The sequence below is a fragment of the Aethalodelphis obliquidens genome, unplaced genomic scaffold, assembly GCF_003676395.1.
Source record: "Aethalodelphis obliquidens isolate GAN/ISIS:26980383/991018 unplaced genomic scaffold, ASM367639v1 scaffold3, whole genome shotgun sequence".
In the NCBI taxonomy this organism is placed as follows: domain Eukaryota; kingdom Metazoa; phylum Chordata; class Mammalia; order Artiodactyla; family Delphinidae; genus Aethalodelphis; species Aethalodelphis obliquidens.
This window is the reverse complement of record NW_020837947.1, coordinates 8,787,149-8,807,701: the sequence shown is the minus strand read 5'-3', so window position 1 is coordinate 8,807,701 and position 20,553 is coordinate 8,787,149. Positions and strand designations below refer to the sequence as shown.

Below are 20,553 nucleotides of genomic sequence, written 5' to 3'. Positions count from 1 at the left end.
GGCTTTCCAATTTTCAAGTCTTAGTACACGCAGATGTGAGTGGGGTGAAATCTTCTCTTCTGGCCTCCATCCTGGTGTGTTGTTTTTGTTGTTTTTAACCGAGGAAGAGAGGTTTATTCTTTTTGCTTTTGGATACAAATGGTAGATTCCAAGCCTCCTCTCATCGGCTGAAAGTAAGTTTTTCACAAAATGTGGTCCCTCCTGATCCAGTGTCTGGTGTTTGCTGATGTGATCAGTGATCCACCAGCGTTTTTACAACAACTTTAAATGCAGTCGGTGCCGTGACGTGGACGACAACAACAAGAAACATCTCTAAAAGTACCCTTTGTGCCTCTGTGACATCTATGAAATGAAAGCTGTTTTTATGTACACGCTTCGTAAGAAACATGACCTTTATTTCTCATTTGGAGTAGACTGGAGTCAGGACTTGAGTGGTGTAGCAGGATCGTTAAAGGGGATACTTCAGTGCAGGATTAATTCATTTAGTTCAAATAATTTTAAAAATAAAAAAATTTAAATCATTACTGTACAGCATCTTTCCAGAGATATGAATTGGTGAAAAAGGAACTGTTATGGTACTAATATACGCTTAAAGCTTTTACACATTAGTCAGTTGAAAAGAGTAATTATTCGTTTAATTCTGAAATATAAGGTTATGAAGTACCAACATAGAACTCAAGTAGATTTGCTGACTCCCTCGAAGTATTTTAAGTAATAAATGATTCTGTAGGGTTTTTAAATTTTATACATTTTAAAACTTTGATTATAAAAAATTCAGTAACACATCAAAAATAAATAAAGAACCCAGATATTTTACCACATTTGCTATTTTATCCCTTTATTCTTTTTTTTCTGTGCTGTATTTAAGGCAAATCCCAGATAGCATGTCCTTTCACCCATACTTATGTCAATATAAATCTCTTCAAAATGTGGGATTTCCTTCCATAACCACAGTGCTGTTATCTGTCATACCACCTCTTATCTTTACTTTGAAGAAGGTCTTGTCAGATTAAAGTAAATGATTTGTCTGGGGCTTGGATTAGCCATGGCTTTAAAGGAGGGCATCTGTTACATCAAGAAGATGGGTGTTCATTCTGAAGTTTTTCTTTGTCTTGCACTGTAAGATAGGAAATGGTTTATAAAGGAAACTTTAAAAAGCAGTGTAAATCTTTACTTTCTCAGCTAAAAATGTGGTGTTGCCACCGTAGTGTTGTAAATGAAAAGTAATTTACTGATATTTGACATACAGGAAGTGACTGTCTCATAGATGAGGCCCGATCATTGATAGAAAAAAAGTCAGACTTAACAAAAACCAAAATAAAAAGAGTCCCAGTTTGTTACTTGCAAGGAGTCTTTTCTTCACCATAAGAAAATATTCTGCTCTGCTGGCTGTGTAAGTGCTGGTTTTTGGAGTGACTCAGCTGACTGCCCCCCACAGTGCTGCCCCCACCTCTCCAGGGAGCCTGCCTGTAGTCCTTTTAGGTAGTAATTACGGAACTGTATAGGTCTTAGCTTCCCTGGAAAGACTTGAAAGCCATTGTGCTAACACAGTGAGAGAAGAACATGGAAATCTCTTACACAAGCTCTTGTACTCAAATTATTTATTACTATTATTATTTTTAATCCACAAACTCACTAGAGGAAAAACTCAGTGAACCATTCTTATTCTGAAGACCCTCAGTCGCGAGGGAGCTGTAAGTAGGTTAAAGGACCTGTGGAGTACAGCTCCTGCCTAGTGGCTTGTGGAAACATAGCTTTGAAATCAGATTTAATCTAAACCAGTGGGAAAAGTGATTCTCTTCCCTCTCTTCCCATTAGATTTTCCCATGAGTTTTTAGTGGTGCATGTACTAAAAAAGTACTGTACAAGGGAAGCTCATCTTTATTTAAAGCCTTGAACTGAACATATATAGGAATGCTTCTTGCCAAAATAGGCAAGGAGGATGTGAGTAACGATGAAGGAAAATAATGGAAACATGCTCAGGGAAGGAGATCAGGAGATGGCCTCCCACCCATTGTGGCTATCTTTACACTACTGTGAATACAGTTTCAACGTTTTTGGATTTTGTTTGTACGTGTGTGTTCTGGATATTCTGCTGAGCTCTTCATAGGAGAAAATAGATTTTCTTTAGCAAAAACAGGTGAAACTACTGTTTGTACTATTTTGTGCTGTTTTGGTTGAGTGACGTTGGCAACTAAGTCATTTAAAAATTAAATTGCTCTTTGTTATCTCCAGACTCACATCATTGTTGGATCACTATATAGAACACTCAGTACAGATAAACTATAAAATATGCTAAATAGAAAATCCTCCTTGAAATTTACATTTGGCAGTTCAGGTTAAGAATGAAAGGCGGGAGGCAGTTTTTGTGTACAATGGCTGTTACTTAATACACCCTTTAAAGATTATGTTGGGCAGGAGCGATGTTAGCAGAATGGCAGAATAGCAAGCTCTGGACCCTCCTTTCTTCAGCAGGCACACCAAATCAGTAATACACAGACCAGTTCCCTTTGTGAGAAATCCAGAAACCAGTTGAGAGGCTTCCGCACCCCAAGTGTGTGTGAAACCAGCCATATCAGAATTGGTAGGAAAATTTGAGATACCCTCTTGCCGTAATCACCACCCCTGGCAAAGTGCCATATGATTGGGAGAAAACTCCCAGCTTCTCCCTGGGAAGAGAAGGAAAGAACTGGATCATACATCCAATATTCTGATTTTTTTCCCTGGGTGTAGCCTAAGCCACTGGCTTCTGTCTCATCTGTCTCAAAGGGCTGATTGAACACCAGGGTGACTGAGAACAGAGGTGGCAGTTTGAACTATCACTCAACACAGCCCCTCCTCCTGGCCCAACACAGAGTAAGCTGGTGAAAAAAAGCCCAGATTCCAGCTTCTACTTTGGGTGGGGGCTTGGGGGGCAGGGAGAGTTGGACCATGTATCCAATGTTCAGATTTCCTGAGGACTGCCCAAGGGACTGGCTTCTGAATTAGAGCACTGACATGACCCAGCATACTCTATACACCTTGGGGCCACTAAGAACAAAGACAGTGGTTTGGACTAGCAAGATAAACCTCCAGACACTGACCCCAATGACATGGAGATATATAATTATATAATTACCTGAGAGAAAATTGTAAACAGCAGTCATAAAGATGCTCAGTGAGTTCAAGAGAACAAAGCATGAACCAAGCGAGGCTTTCAGATGTTTTTTAAAAATTAGCAATTGAGTAGCTGAGGTGTACAACAACTGAAATGAAGAATACACTGGAGGGTTTCAGCAGCAGATTAGATGAAGCAGTGGAAGGAATCAGGAAACTTGAAGGTGGGTCGTTGGAAATTATCTAGTCAGAGGAGGAAAAAAGAGTGAGAGCATGAAGAAAGCTTGAGGGGCTTGTGGGATGCCATCGCATGGACCAATATATGTATTATGGGAGTCTCAGAAGAAAAGAGAGAGAAAGGGGCAGACTGTTCATTCAAAGAAATAGTGGCTGAAAACTTCCCAAATCTGGGGAATGAAATGGACATCCAGATTCAGGGCTCCTCATAGATCCCCAATAAGATGAACTCAGAAATCCACACTGAGATACATTATAATCTAATTGTCAAAAGTCCAAAGGCAAAGAGAATTTTGAAATCAGCAAGAAAAAAGCAACTTGTCTCATGTAAGGAAACTGCCATAACACTTTCAGTCCAGGAGGGGTTGTGACTATATATTCAAAGTGCTGAATGAAAAAACACCTGCCGATTAAGAATGCTATACCTTGCAAAACTGTACTTAACAAGTGATGGAGAGATAAAGGCTTTCCCAGACACACAAAAGTTGAGGTAGTTCATCACCACTAGACCTACCTTACAAGAAATGCTAAAGGGAGTTCTTTAAGTTGACATGAAAGGATGATAAACAACAGTATGAAAGTACAAAACTCGCTAATAAAGGTATAGACAAATACAGACTATTTTGTTACTGTAATGGTGATGGATATATCACTTTTAATTATAATAAAAGTTAAAAGACAACTATTAAAAATAACTATAATTATAAAACTATGCCAGTGGATGCACAATATAAAAATATATAAATTGTGACATCAGTAACATAAAATGCAGTGGGAGGGGAGAATTAAAAGTAGAGTAACTATAATTTCTTTTATGTAAGCCCCATAGTAACCAGGGAAAATACTTATAGAAGTAAAAGAAAAGCAAAAGAAAAAGAGAAAGGAATCAAAGCATATGAATACAAAAAATCAATGAAACACAAAGGAAGACGGCAAGAGAGGAAAAGAGGGGCAGAAGAACTAAAAGACTGACAGAAAACAGTTAACAAAATGGCAGTAATAAGTCCTTCCCTATCAATAATTACTCTAAATGTAAATAGATTAAGCTCCCTAATAAAAAGACACAAAGTAGTTGAATGGATGAAACAAAAAACAAGATACAACTATATGCTGCCAATAGGAGGCTCACTTTAGATTTAAGATCATATATAGGATGAAAGTGAAGGGATGGCAAAAGGTATTCCATGCAGACGATAACCAAAGAGAACAAGGGTGACTATAATCATATCAGACAAAATAGATGTTGAGTCAAGATCTGTCACAAGAGATAAGGAAAAACATAAAGGCAAAAGGGTCAATTAACCAGTGAGAAATAACAATTATAAATATATATGCGTACAACATTAGAGCACCTAAGTATATAAAACACTAAATTATTATGTAAAGCAAACATTGACAGAACTGAAAGGAGAAATAGCAATACAGTAATGGTAGGAGACTTCACTACTCCACTCTCAATACTGGATAGAACAACCAGACGGAAAATCCATAGAGGAACAGTGAACTTTAACAACACTGTAAACCAAGTGGATCTAAGAGACGTGTTTACTTTTTTCATTTTAAATACCATATCAGGTTTATTTTAATAATAATTGTATACATAGTACAGTGTGTCACATACTGTTTGCTATTTTTATGTGAGGATAGAAACAAAAATGGGTAAAAAGAATTTTTTTTTACTTTAATGAACTTAATTTTTTTCTTAATTTTTTTTTAACATAGCAGTGTCTACATGTCAATCCCAAACTCCCAATCTTTCCCTCCCCCTCCCCACACCCTTCAGCGCTGGTAACCATAAGTTCCTTATCTAAGTCTGTGAGTCTGTTTCTGTTTTATAAATAAGTTCATTTGTATCTTTTTTTTTTTTCTTTCAGTCTTGGCTATTGCAAACAGTGCTGCAGTGCACATTGAGGTGCATGTATCCTTTCAAACCATGTTTTTCTCCAGAGAATATGACCAGGAGTGGGATTGCTGGATCATATGGTAGCTCTACTTTTAGTTTTTTAAGGAACCTCCATACTGTTCTCCATAGGGGCTGTACCAATTTACATTCCCACCAACAGTGCAGGGGGGTTCCCTTTTCTCCACACCCTCTCCAGCATTTATTGTTTGTAGATTTTGTGATGATGGCCATTCTGACTGGTGTGAGGTGATATCTCATTGTAGTTTCGATTTGCATTTCTCTAATGATTAGTGATGTTGAGCATTCTTTCATGTGTTTGTTGACAATCTGTATCTCTTCTTTGGAAAAACGTCTATTTAGGTCTTCTGCGCATTTTTGGATTGGGTTGTTTGTTTTTTTGATATTGAGCTGCATGAGCTGCTTGTAAATTTTGGAGACTAATCCCTTGTTGGTAGCATCATTTGCGAATATTTTCTCCCATTCTGTGGGTTGTCTTTTCGTTTTGTTTGTGGTTTCCTTTGCTGCGCAAAAGCTTTTGAGTTTATTTTTTATTTTATTTGTTTATTTTTGTTTGTATTCCATCACTCTGGGAGATGAATCGAAAATATATTTCTGTGATTATTCTCCTTATGTCAAGGAGGGTTCTGCCTATGTGTTCCTCTAAGAGTTTTATAGTATCTGGCCACCATCACCCTGGTACCAAAGCCGGACAAAGACACTATAAGAAAAGAAAATTACAGATAAATATCCCTGATGAACATAGATGCAAAAATTCTCCACAGAATATTAGCAAACTGAATTAAACAGCACATTAAAATGATCTTACACAACAGTCAAGTGGGATTTACCCCTGGGATGCAAGGATGTTCAACATTATAAGTCAATTAATGTGATACACCACATTAACGGAATATAGGATAAGAACCGTGTTCTCAATAGATGCAGAAAAAGAGCATTTGACAAAATCCAGCACCATTTCAGGATAAGAAAACTCTAAACGAGGAATAGAAGGAAATTAATTCCACATAACGAAGACCATACATGAAAATTCCACAGCTAATATCATACGCAGTGGTGAAAAACAAAGCTTTTGCTCTGCGATCAGGAACAAGATGATACCTGCTCTCTTTACTTTTATTTGACAAAATACTAGAAGTCTTAGGGCAGTTAGGCAAGAAAGACAAAGAAAAGACATTCAAATAGAAATCATGACATAGTTTTATATGTAGAAAACCCTAAAGACTACACATACACAAAAAAACTGTTAGAATAAATGAATTCAGTAAAATGGCAGGATCCAAAAATCAGTGTACAGAAATCAGTTGCATTTTTATATACTAGCAATGAACTCTCTGAAAAGGAAATGAAGAAAACAATCCCATTTACAATTGCATCCAACGGAATAAAATACTTAGGAATAAACTAGATTAAGGAGGTGAAAGACTTGTACACTGAAAACTATCAAACATTGAGGAAAGAAATTAAAGAAGACACCAATAAATGGAAAGACATCCCGTGTTCATGGATGGGAAGACTTACTATGGTTAAAGTGTCCATACTGCTCAAATCTATTTACAGATTCAGTGCAATCCTTATCAAAATCCCAATGGCATTTTATACAGAGATAGGGAGAAAATTCTAAAATTCAGATGAAACCACAAAGGTCCTAGACTAACCAAAACAATGTTGTGGAAAAGAACAAAGCTGAAGGAATCACACTTCCTGATTTCAAAGTACACTACAATGCTATACCAAATATAACGCTGCGGTACTGGCATAAACACCAATGGCATAGAGACCAGTGGAACAGAAATTTAACCCATATGTAGTCAACTGATCTTCAGCAAGGGTGCCAAGAATATACAATGAAGAAAGGGTAGTCTCTTCAATACATGGTTCTAGGAAACTGGATATCCATATGCAAAAGGATAAAATTGGACCCTTATACCATATACAAAAATCAACTAAAAAACGGATTAAAGATTTAAACGCAAGATCTGACACCGTAAAACTCCTAGAAGAAAACATAGGGGACACTGCATGACATTGATCTTGGCAATGATTTCTTGGATATGACACCAAAAGCATAGGCCGCAAAAGCAAAATTAGCGAAGTAGGGCTATATCAAACTAGGAAGTTTCTGCACAGCATAGAAAACAATTAACAGAGTGAAAAGGCGACCTGTGGAATGGGAGAAAATATTTGCAAACCACATATGTGATAAGTAGTTAGTATCCAAAATATATAAAGAACTCCTTCCACTCAATAGCAAAAAAAATTAAAAATAATGAAAAATTAATAAAGTATAGAAAAACAAAGGGAAAAGCCAGAATAAAAAATGAGCAGAGGACTTGAATAGACATCTCTCCAAAGAATCCTTACATTGACCAACAAGTATATGAAAGATGCTCAACATGACTAATCATCAGGAAATACAAATCAGAACCACTGTCCGATACACCTTATACCTGTCAGGATGGCTGTTACTTAAACAAAGAAAAAAAAGTGCTGGCAAGGATGTGGAGGAACTGGAACCCTTGTACACTGTAGTGAGAATGTAAAACGTTGCAGATACGGAAGTTCCTCAAAAAATTAAAAATAGAACTACCATATGACCCAGCAATCCCGCTTGTGGCTGTGTATTCAAAAGAATTGAAAACAGGGTCTTAAAGAGGTATTTGCACAGCCATGTTCATTGCAGCATTATTCACCATAGCCAAGATGTGGAAACAACCTAAATGTCCATCAGTGAATGAAAAGATAAAGAAAATGTCATATATTCTTACAATGAAATATACACATACAGTGAAATACTGTCTTAAAAAGGAAGGCTAGGGGCTTCCCTGGTGGCGCAGTGGTTGAGAGTCCGCCTGCCGATGCAGGGGACGCGGGTTTGTGCCCCGGTCCGGGAGGATCCCACATGCCGCGGAGCGCCTGGGCCCGTGAGCCATGGCCGCTGAGCCTGCGTGTCCAGAGCCTGTGCTCCACAACAGTGAGAGGCCCGCGTACCGCCGAAAAAAAAAAAAAAAGGAAGGCTAAATAATATAATAAAAAACCTTGAGGACATTATGCGAAGTGAAATGATCCAGTCACTAAGGTCCAAATACTTCATGATCTCATGTATATGAGATATCTAAAATAATCAAACATATAGAAGCAGAGAGTAAAATTGTGGTTGCCCAGGGCTGGAGGGAGGGGAGAACAGGGAATTGAAGTTCAGTTGCTATAAAGTTTCAGTTATGCGAGATTAACAAGTTCTAGAGATCTTTTGCACAGCGTTTTGCCTATAGTGAACGATATTGTACACTTAAAACTGTATTGTACACTTAAAAATTTATGAGTGTAGATCTCGTATTAAGTATTCTTACCACAATTTTTTAAAAAATATATGTATTTTTTTAAATTGGTAGTCTAAGTTATTTTAAAGTCAATTTCTTGTCAGTTTAGTGTTATATTTTCTTCATATGCTTATATTAATACCACAGCATGGCAGCGGCCTTGGTTCTGACGCAGAGCCCTTGCAGGAATGACGGTCTTTGTCCGGATGGCTGCACTACAGGATTGAGCTTCCCAGGGTTCCCTTTGGCATTCCTAAACCTCGAATGCCTTGCTGCTCTGACAGCCCTACCATTGGCATTGAATACATCCTGGTGTCATTTTAGAGGGAGGTGATGTGTGTCTCTAAGAGTGACAGACACTCTCCTGACTAAATTCTAGGCAGGCCCCGCTCTTCTTGACTGGGCCTCAGCCTTGGCCTGTCAAACTAGATTCGCATCACAAATGTTTCATTCTCTCTCTCTCTCTCTGTCTTGAACAAACACTAGCATAGTTTCTGTCCACGCAAGGCTGTGTAGCTAAAGATGACAACTCCAGCCTTCCGATGTTCTTGCCTGGGAAAGCTCGAGGCTGCCGGAAGAATTACAGCACCTGAAACTAGGGCCCCTGTCTCCCAGTCTCTGGACCTTAACTAGCAAAACCCAGATGGCCTAATGACACTGACAGTCCCCACCTCCCACTTTTGGCAAAATTTCCACTTCCCTGGCTCTGCCCTAGCCCCCGCCTCCCTCGCTGCTCTCTCATTCTCCCTTTAAAATGCGCAGTCGTGTCTGCACTAGTGGAAGTTGGGTTCACCTCCTTATTGCAGTAGTGATTACTGGGTAAAAATCTGTCCTTACCTCCTTGACTAGTGTCCGGCTTCACTGATCTTTGACACCAGTCACAGGTGCTGTTGGGTCTGCCCTCATCACCGTGTACCCTGACAGCTACCATTGAGTCAGAAGACCGTCACTGTCCTCAGACCAGGAAATCGTTTCCTCTGAGCCCTTTTGTTGAAGTTTATTAGTAGCCACAGGAGGAAATTACTGTTTCTGTATACTGAGAAATATATTTAGATATGTTTCAAAGATTTGGAGCATTTTGAAACAGGAAAGGATTTGAGAGCTCATCTAATATACCTTTTTTAGATGACAGAAGAGAACAAATACTCAGGAAGGTAAATGATCAATTCGAAGTTACATAAGTATTTAGGAGTCAAAATAGAACCAGACCCCTAGCCAGCCAACTCCCAGTTCTGAGTTCTTTGCAAAGAAAAGGATGTTTCCCCAGAAGATTTAAGACTGTCTTTACCAAACAGGTTAAGCAGACTTCAGCGTCACCTAGCACCTCTTTCCCAATCCAAGGACCACGTGGTAAGTGGCCTGGGTGTTTTCACCCCGCTCCAGAGATCTGATATGGAGCTGTGCTCCTGAAACTTTTCTCTCTACCTCATTCCCTGTGTAGTAAATATATTTTAATAGTATATTCACATGGTATATAATTCTAAATGTTCAAAAGGATATATGATGAAAAGTTCCATTTTCCCCACTATCCTCAAGCCACCCACTTCTGTTCCCCAGAGGTAATTGGTGTTTCCAGTTACCTGTGTATCCTTCTGGAGGTATCCTGTTTTTAAATTAGTCCTCTAGTCATTCTGTTCCCCACCCCACCCCCAGAAATCATGTGTAGGTGTCTTAAAAGGGTGAACAAACTTTAAAATGGAGCCTGAAAGATTTGGGGAAGAACATTCTAGCAATGGGAATTATCTAACATTAAATTCAGTACCTGAGGCAGATAGAATATCTCCTTCTCTGAAAATCTTTGAACTTAGCATAGTCTCTCATCTTTATGGGTTAGTTTATAAGCAGTTATTCTGCAGTGAGGAGATGAAATGACTTCAAAATTACATGTTTGGACCAAAGGTACAAATTTTTATTCTATATTTTGGGTGAGATTTCTTTCCCATATTTATCAGAATAAGTCTTAAAATGTCCATTTTAGAAATGCATGTTATAGTCAATTGTGAAATTATATTTCATCTTTTTTTTTGAACCAGGAAATACTCTGTTAATCAACTGAGCAATTCTGTCCTTTACAACTGTCTGATTTCAATGACTATTTCCTTAGTTGCAAAATACTCAAATCTAGCCTTGAAGCACATTGACAAGCTAGTGTTCTGAAACCCAACAGGGAGGTCTTTTCAAAACAAAAGTTTTACTGTGGTGGCATCTCAGGACAGAAGGTTCCTTCTAAAGAGCAAAGGGACGTCACGGCCTGTCCCTTCACTCCTCCCTCCACGGTAGTGCATTTAGACATTTGCCACCAACGGAGCTGAAGTTACTGCAGGCGTATCTCAGGGATGTGTGGGCTTGGTTCCAGACCACTGCAGTAAAGTGAGTCACACAAATTTTTAGGTTTCCCAGTGCATATAAAAGTTATGTTTACACTGTACCGTGGTCTGTTAAGTGTGCAACAGCGTTATGTCTAAAAGAACAATGAACATACCCTAATTAAAAAAAGACTTTTTTAAAAAAAAATTAATTTTTATTTTTGACTGTGTTGTGTCTTCGTTTCTGTGCGAGGGCTTTCTCTAGTTGCAGCGAGCGGGGGCCACTCTTCATTGAGGTGTGCGGGCCTCTCACTGTCATGGCCTCTCGTTGCGGAGCACAGGCTCCAGATGCGCAGTCTCAGTAGTTGTGGCTCACGGGCCCAGTTGCTCCGCGGCATGTGAGATCTTCCCAGACCAGGGCTCGAACCCGTGTCCCCTGCATTGGCAGGCAGATTCTCAACCACTGCGCCACCAGGGAAGCCCTAAAAAAGACTTTATTGCTAAAAAACGCTAACCATCATCTGAGTGAGTCGTAACCTTTTGGCTGGTGGAGGGCCTTGTCTCCGTGTTGGTGGCTGCTGGCTGGTCAGGCTGGTGGCTGCTAAGGCTGGGGTGCCTGTGGTAGTTCTTAAAGTGAGACAGCAGTGATGTCTGCCCCATCAGTTGACTCTTCCTTTCATGAACCATGTCTCTGTAGCATGCAGTGCTGTTTGATAGCATTCTATGCACAGTAGAACTTCTTTCAAAATCAGAGTCAGTTCTCTCAAACCCTGCTTTATCAAGTAAGTTTGTCATATTCTAGATCCTTTGTTGCCATTTACATAATCAGTTAAGTTCGCCATCTTATATGGACATGGTTTGTGATGCCCCAAAATAATTACAGTAGTAACCTCAAAGGTCACTGATCACAGATCACTCTAAAAAATATAATAATGAAAAAGTTTGAAATGTTGTGAGAATTACCAAAATATGACACAGATACACAGAGTGAGCGAATCCTGCTGGGAAACTGGCACTTGCTTGGCACAGGGTGGCCACAGACCTTTAATTTATAAAAAAAAAAAACACAGTATCTGCAAAGTATAATAAAATAAGGCCTACCTGTAGTAGGAATTTGTAATCACTTTGTTATCCTCTCCCCCAGCTTTAAGTCACAAAAGCAAATAAATGGGGCAAAGTCAATTCCTTTTGTAGCTGGTTCCAATGCTGCTGGTTAAAGTCTACTACAAAAAAGGTGAACAGTTACAGAAGCACATATTTTTATAGTTGAAATCTCCTAATATGGTCTTTATTCGAGAATTTAGATGCGTACCAGTCTCCAAAGGAAAAATCACTGGTGATATATGTCATCACTGGTTCCAAAACATAAAGCTTTTGAATGATTTGCTGTCCTCTTCCTACCTCCTTTGGTCTGTGGCTTGGTTCGATTTTAATTGCTGGTGATAATTGTGTTACATTTTAAAATAATTACATCTAAAACTAGTTTAGAATGGAGTACATTTAAATGGAGAGATTATATGTGGATACCACAATTTCTTAAACATTGCATTGATACTGAACACTGCCCTGCAATAGTGTCCCCCGTCCCTGAGGGACCACCGTTGAACTGGTGTGGCCTGAGGCCTAGCAGGTTTCGACCACCTTCTTTGGTTCTTAGTGCACCCGTTACAGAGGGAGCATTGTCCCTGCCCCTCTGTGAAGCCTGCAGGCCAGTAGAGAAAACAGCAGGAAAAATATGAGACAGAAATTTATGTCATCCACAACTGAAAGTGTTTTGGAGGCCAATTTTATGGGAGGATTTGAGCACTGGTTTAGTTTAAAGAAGAGAGGAAAGAAGTTGTTGCTTCATTTGTAGGAAAATTTGGGCAAAGGCCAAAGCTTTGGGCAGAAATTTGCTTGCTAATAGTCACTGGGCATCCGCTCATGCCAGGCAGCATGGGAGAACCTAGGGGTGCAGACCTGCCCTCAAGAACCTCATGGTTTAATGGGAAAGACAGACATGCAAAAACAGTGTTGTGGGAGCCATGGTTAGAGTGAGGTTAATTCTGTGTAGGGGGCCCCAAAAGCCTCGTCTGAGCACCTGTAACGTATCAGACACCGTACTGGACACTGGAGATAAAGCCACAGTCTTTGCTGGCAAAGGACCTGCTGTGTGTGGGGGTCAGGGGATGGGTGAGATTATGAATCTCATCTGGGACATGTTGATTCTGAAGGGCCTGGCCTTCGACACATCCAGGGGTAGGTGGCTGGCAGGCAGTTGGACCTGTGAGTCTGGAGCTTAGGGGAATGGCCTGGGCAGGAAGCCAGCCCTGAATGGGGTCCTTGAGGCTGTGGATGTGACTCTGACCTCCTAGAAAGGGAAGGAGGTCTGGGGCCAAGCCTAAAAGAGGAGACAGAGCCTGGGAAAAAGGAGCCGGCACCATTCTGTCCAGAGCACCAGAATTAAGGAGTGGAAGCTGCAGGGACGGATGCATTTGCCAGTGTGTGTATTTATTATTACTAGACTTTTCTGTCTTGTTCTCTTGAAGTCCTTGGCTCATAGAAGCTTTATCTCATTGGAAATGATTAGGCATGAAAAGAACTTGTAATAGAGGAGATTTTTGAAAATCTGATTTTATGTCATATCAGTGTTCTTCAGTTATCTGACACACTTGTTCCAAAACAGAGTAACTTCCTCCATCACTGCTTGACAACCCGACTGCTAGGGTTGCCTTTTTCCTTCTCTGTGATCCTAACAGTGCATCATCTCTCCAGAGAGATGTAGTCGGAGGCGATTAATGACGGGGGATTTGGCAGCTGGGTTTTTTTTGTCCTCTTTTGCTTTACTGTGATGTTGAACATTGAAAACTCATTAAGCCACCAGGCCTTTATTCAGGAATTAGATGGTGTCTGTTCTTCTCCAAAATGGAAAAATGTGAGTGTTACTCAAAAGATGCTTCATTTCCTCCTTCCCTTCACAAACCCTGCCATGTGTCATCGGATATGACAGGCCCTGAGGAGATTGCAGCGATCAGAGCAGACATAGTCCATGTCCTCAGAAGCTTGCAGTCTAGCATGGGAGTCAGACAAGTCAAATAATCCCACAGTCAGATATGAGAATAGTGGTGATTGTGCCAGTGGAGACTGTGGGAGCCATAACAGGAGGGGTCTGGGAACTTGTTTGGGGTTGATACGTTTTAATCCTGGGTACTTGAGAAGAGTGATTGTTTGCTCTTGCCTGCTGATGAGCTACGTTTAGGAGAAACAAAGTCACAGGTGATGAAATAACCCCTTCACGTACACCATGGTACAGGGCTGCCCTTCAGACATGCTTGAACAAATGGGTGAGGATGTGGAAAGGGGAGAAGAAAAGCCTGCTTCCTGGGATGCTGCCTTACAGTGGGGTTCCCACACGTCTTTTTCTTCTGAAATATGTAAATTGTACATTTCAGTTGAAGTTACAGGAGGTCACGCTCCATATTTATCTTCTCTGCAAACTGCTCAGGAAGCATATTCAGTGTCTGCTTCTGCCAGGGCTTCAGTGGCTCTGACCCACCGCTCCAGTGTCTGCCTCTCTCTGCCCGTGTCACATGAGGTCTTTGTGGACATGCTGGTGGATACTGTTTATTTTCTCTGTTGGCAGCCAAGAATTCAGCTTTTTCTAAAATGATTTTTACTGTGTTCCTATTACGTCTTATCTGTTTTTTCCTTTAAGCAGTGTTCGATGATGATTCATCACTGGCCTTGGGGGAAAACTGCTTTAGCTTCTTTTTTTTTTAAGTTTACAATCATTAAAAATGTAGATCATGTTTAAAGGTTTTTTTTTTTTTTTTTTTTTTGTGGTACGTGGGCCTCTCACTTTTGTGGCCTCTTCCGTTGCGGAGCACAGGCTCCGGACACGCAGGCTCAGCGGCCATGGCTCACGGGCCCAGCCGCTCCGCGGCATGTGGGATCTTCCCGGACCGGGGCACGAACCTGCGTCCCCTGCATCGGCAGGCAGACTCTCAACCACTGCGCCACCAGGGAAGCCGTAAAGGAATATTTGATGGACAATTGGTTTATCTAAAACAGCTCTAAATTCTGTGAGCATATTACTGCTGAAATGGAATACATCTTCCCTTGCAATTAATCTCTCGTAATCATCAGGATAATTGCCTATTGATTGTCACTGACTTTAATTCACTCATGTAACCGTAAATACTTATTGAGTGCCTACCGTACCCAAAGCTCTGTTAGGTGCCAGGGGTACAGCTGTGGACGGTCTTGGCCCTCAAGGAGCTCAGTGTCAAAATCTAAAAAGCAAAAAGTAGTATGGACCTAAAAGTCTTAAATAACTTTCCCTTTGTGTAGATCCTGGTATGGTTCTCCCAATGAGTTGTCGGTGGATAGACAGATGTCATTAGACACAAAAGATACAAAGATTTCAATGCCGGCAGACGCAGAAACCGCAGAGCCTAGCACACAAAGCAGGAGATAACACGGTGTACTCCTCAGGGAGGTCCTGCTTCCCAGGCCCCAAGGGTCCCCTCAGGGTCGTCCAAGTGGGATGACGCCCGTCGGGGGGGCTTTGAGCAGCCACGAGCAGCTCCTCTCCCGCTCCGATGGAGGGCGTCCGCCGCCGCCCAGTCTCCCTCTGCGTGCTTGTGCTTAAGCCCTGGCCGTGTGTCTGCCTGCGGGCCGGTGACTGGGGGGGGGCCCTCGGAGCGGCCCTCAGCACACAAGGCGTCAGGCCTGTCTCAGCTCCGTGCCGGCAGCGCTGGCGCTTGCCTCCCAGGATTGTTTTGACAGTTAGTGAGGTAAACTGGTTAGAATAGTGCTTAGCCCAAAGTAAGCACTTAATGAATGTATTAATATCATGAATTCATTATAACATTATTACTTAAATACATCAACACCATTATTAGTCTCAGTGAAACAGAACATGAGACAAACATGCTTACATACACTTAAAGTTTTTCCTTAAGAGATTTTTAACAATGAACCTCTGCTGCTGCTTTTTTTTTTTTTAAGAAAAATAAGAGAATATTATCCTCTTCTTAGCCCTCCTCCTTCAACCAAAAAAGCAAAACAAAGAAAAACAACCCACAGAAGGTGAAACAGTGATTTTGCTGGTGTTTGAAAACGTCCACATAACATAATGAATATATTTATTATAGCATTAGTCACGTTTCACTAATAGAGGACTAAAATTCTTCCAGTAATAGCCAGCTAAGTTTCCGCCACTTCCTGCTTTGTATATTTCCTCAGTTGCTTACCTGGTCTCTTTCTTTAGTCCTGGTGGACAAGTCAAGGTGGTGAGGTTTGCCAGAAACCACAGACCTTTCTCCCCGTCCATCACGAGTCCTGGTCCTTGGTTGCAGGTGCTGTTTGGCACGGCTGACGGGCAGGTGATCGTCATGGACTGCCATGGCAGGATGCTGGCCCACGTCCTCCTGCATGAGTCAGACGGCATCCTCAGCATGTCTTGGAACTACCCCGCCTTCCTAGTGGAGGACAGCAGCGAGAGTGACACCGACTCCGATGACTACTCCCCGCCCCAAGGTAGCTCGCCGGCTCCGTGGGGACAAGAGTGTGGAAGGAGAATGAACCCATCCGCAGGGGAAGGGACAGGCCCGCCGTGCGCACGGCTCCCTAGCCTACTGGGCAGGGTTCTCAATGGAAGTGCAAGGCAGAACTGGCCTAATCTCTGTTCTTGGTTGGACCGTCTTCTCTCTGCCATCCCTTTTTGCAGAATCACTGGTCAGGTTGAGGAAGCTCCATTGGCTTAGGTTTTCCTAGATATAAAGCAAGACTTATGGCCGTTTCCACGTCCCTGGGGTGTCGTGGGACTTAGCTGCTTAGTGAGAGTAGAGAGCTGGAGATGAGAAATGCTGTGCCATTATTCCTATACCCTAATCTGTGGTGTTTCAAATCCCTAACGTTATTGAAGCCCGTAGCTTTGGTTGTGTGGGGAAAGGATTAGCTCTGCCCGTAGTGAAGGCCAGTACACTGGGCTGGTATCCATGCCCCTGTCTTTTTTATTTCAGGCAGAAGGTCTGGGCTTCCTCAGTTCAGGTGAACCTGCCGCCCTCACCCCCCGCCCCCAAGCCTCACAGTGACGTTAGATTAGAGTAGATGATGTCGGAGTTTTTTAACATTTGGACCAGTAATGAAAGATTGTTTCAGACCCTTGGTGGGGATAATTTCAGGTTCCAGCTTCCTTCACCCCTTGCAGTGTGTCTTAGCCCCCAAAGCAGAAGCCTTTGGTGTCGACGCTGGCCATCACCAATGTCAGCCCTCAGCACTGGCCCACTCAGGGCTCTGGCTCTTCCCCAGTGTCCCATCCCCTGCTCCAACCTCTTTTTTTAAAAGGAGAATATGTTACGAATAGTGGAAGGAAAAGACTCCCCGTGGTCACCTGCTGCGGGACTTCCGGGCAGCTGTGCTCACACTGCTGGCTGAGTGCCCTTAATGGGCTAAAGGCACACGCTGGACAGTGTCTACCCTTCCCTGTGACTGTGGGCATGTTCAGCCTGTGAAGGGCTGGTCCAGGGAGAGTATTTTTAACTTTCTCCCCCATCAGCATCTGCCCTCACTGGTACTTGGAGTCTTCTCCCTCTTGTCCCAGACGTGATAAAGTGTCATGCTTCCCAGAGACGTACACATATACATCGCCATTCGTGCAGTTAGGGAGAAGGTAGTGTTCAGACGGGTAATGAAAGATTGTTTCAGACCCTGTGAAAAAAGTGTAGATTGGCGGTAGTGTTTCAGGATTGGTGGGTGTCGGGAGGGAGAGCGTTCGCTCCTGGAAATCCATCACCTCGTGGGGCCCCAGCCTTGAGCGAAGTGCTGATCCCTCCTCCACCTCGTGGCGATGAAGCCAGTGTCTTTCAGCCTTGGGCTCGGCATCCTTTTAAAACAGAACTTTGCTAGGTTGAATGCATATTTGCTTACCCACATTTATTAGGGGAAGAAACAAGATCCAGAGACCAAGTTGCTCAAGCAAGTCCAGAGTAAGTCTCGGAGCAGGACGCGGTTCCGGGCTACTACGCTAACCTGTTGCCCTCTTCAGGAGCAGAGGCCAGTTTGGAGGATGACTGGGATTTACCATTCAGATAGAGCAGGGTGTTTCTTGGTGGCCTAGGGAATTTGAGCACAGAGGTAGGTACCTGCAGCATCTTAAAAGTGAAGCAAAGGAGAGTCATAGCTGGGGATCCTCCGCAGGGGGGGCTGAGCATGGTGAGCGAGCAGAGATCAGGCTGGCCCGCCCTGGGTGGGAGAGTACAGAGCATCGTCCCTCACGGCTCCTGCCTTCATGCACAGTCTCCTCGCACGCACGAGGCAGGGTTCCCTTCTGCTGGCCGTGCGCTGGGTGTGAGCCACATCCGACCTTGGCCTTCTCTCCAGGTGTGGGGTCTCTCCTGGTAAAAGCAGAGAGCTCGTGGTGGCTGCTCACTTCCTATAATGTTCAGTGAAAGTGTGTTCAGTGTTGAAAGGCAGCTTTTCTCTGTACATTGGACCAGGATTAAGAAAATGTTTTCATCCCTCTTCGCACCATCCTTATACGTTACGTGACATTAAAATAATTGACGTTTGCACATCATCAGAACCATGTAAACCCGTGACCACAGGGGTTAATAAACTCTGCACGCACGCTCTCAGCACGGCGTACAGAGCCCAGGGAGCCCTTGCTCGGTGCCCTCGGGGCTTCGGCCCCCAGCGCCTCTCATTCCAGGGGGCTCCGTGTAGTTCCTGAGTGCTGTGCAGCATTGCCTTACTTGGTAACGTCCCAGCCTAGAGTCTGGTCTGCACTGTTGGGCAGTTTCAAGGCCCTCCGCAGGATTGCAGCACGCGGGCCTGGATTCCGGTCACGTGCTTGTTGCCTCGTTTTCACTCGGCGCTTCTGTCCCCGCAGATGGTCCGGCGGCGTATCCCATCCCAGTACAGAGCATCAAGCCGCTGCTCACCGTCAGCTTCACCTCAGGAGACATCAGCTTGATGAACAACTATGACGACTTGTCTCCTACTGTCATCCAGTCGGGGCTGAAAGGTACGGATCAGCCCGAGCGGCCGGCCTTCCGAGCTGGGCGTCACGGCCAGGCCTGTTGACCCCCGGCCTCTGCAGTGGCCTCTTCCAGGCTTAATGGAGTCTGTTCACTCCTCTGCTTAGCTGACAAGTCGATTCCTATCTAGTCTCACCTTGAGGAGGGATTCCGGACAGTCCCCTTCGTCTTCACCTGCCCTTCTCCCCCCACGGCAGGAGCGATCCTCTCGGGTGTGGGCCGCTTGCCTGCAGCCAGCACTGCAGGTGTTGGGCGGCAGCACCTGCCGTGCCTGCGGCAGCAGGTGACACACAGGACAGCCGAGGCCTCGGTGTGAAGGTCAGCAGTCAGGGGCTGATGCCTTCCTGAGGGACATTAATGAAATGCTGTCTCAAGGCAAGACAGGCACCTGTAAGCATTCGCAGTGTTCTGAATTTTGCAATTCAGGAATACCGTCGAGGTTGTGCCTCTGAGGAGTTCTTTGGAAAAACAGTTCTGTCTCTTCAGGGTTGAATGGTGCAGTGTAGAAATTCCAGGGCTACTTCTGGTCCTCGAGGTTAAGGGACCTGCTATAATCTGAATGGGAGCCATTGCGGGGCCCGGCGGTGGGGAGGCAAACCGGAACCTTCAGTTCAGCTGCTGTCCTTCGAGACTGGCCATCAGACCAGAGTCCTGGCCATGTTGCTTCTTGTCTGAATTGTTCAGGAATGCCAGGGATATGGAGAATCAAGTCCACATACTTAACTGTTGATTGGCGGGAATGCATCGTACCTGCCTGCACACCCCACAAGCACTTAATTCTGTTTCAGAACTATTGGATATTCTTGGAAACAAGTTAAACTCCCTCTTTTAAGTGTCCCATTTGCTGTTTCAAAACTATAATTGTAAGGAATTATTTAGCCTATAAATTCCAGAGGGACATGTAGACGTCCTTCTTTATTATCACAAATGGACCCGTTAGGAGCTGAGTAAGTTTCTTTTTACGATGATGATGAACTTAAATTCCTTGGACTTTTCTGTAAATTCTTTTCTGAATTTTCTGTCTTTCATGGAGCTAAAACAAAAAGGTAGTCATCATAAATTCTCTCATATATTTAGTGATCCAAGCTCTACTTTTGTTCTAAAATTCTGTTTTTAAACCTTTTAACCAAGTTTATTAATTGCATCAGTACCTGCCTCTAGTTCTGCCGTCCTGAACTTCGTTCTCTACCAAGTGTCTGACCGAAAATATCATAATTACCACTCAGTTCCTTTGTATTCTTTGTCGGGTGAGTTTTTCAAATTTTTCACCATCTTGGAAACTACCTATGGAAACTTTATTTTTTATTCCTTGGATGTATTCTTTTGTTCTCTATCAAACTAAATTATATTGGAGCAGCCCTTCTAACACATTCCCACAATGGGCATGAGAGGATTGGGAACATGAAGGTGAGGTGACTTGGGGAGGCGACCCAAAGTACCCCTCCCAAATGTGAAAGTTCTTGACTTGAGTTTTATCCTAAAAATACAGGCAAATTTAGCATTCTTTTGATGACCTAACTAGAAATCTCAGTCTAATCTCAAAATGGTTTCAATCACTTATGGCCTCATGACACGAGATGCTTTTGCACTGTCTTCCCAGTTCCAGAAGGTTAGGTGATGTTTCAGTAAATCGCTGTCATCCAGTAGGTGCT

General features: G+C 42.9%; 1 protein-coding gene and 1 long non-coding RNA gene across 9 annotated transcripts in view; one reads left to right on the top strand and one right to left on the bottom strand.

Moving 5' to 3' along the window:
* TULP4 (TUB like protein 4) overlaps positions 1-20,553 on the top strand; it is a 224,290-nt gene that overhangs the window by 167,115 nt on the left and 36,622 nt on the right. For all 8 annotated transcript variants that reach the window (XM_027082407.1, XM_027082412.1, XM_027082358.1 and 5 more), the window contains 2 exons: positions 16,220-16,400; positions 18,754-18,888. In XM_027082407.1, the coding sequence (XP_026938208.1) occupies positions 16,220-16,400; positions 18,754-18,888 (316 nt within the window). The remainder of the gene's footprint in view (positions 1-16,219; positions 16,401-18,753; positions 18,889-20,553) is intronic.
* Positions 10,966-14,748, bottom strand: LOC113607208 (uncharacterized). The gene is made up of 2 exons (XR_003427841.1): positions 11,374-14,748; positions 10,966-11,072 (listed from the first exon to the last, which is right to left on the bottom strand). It is a non-coding gene; the product is annotated as an uncharacterized LOC113607208 (long non-coding RNA).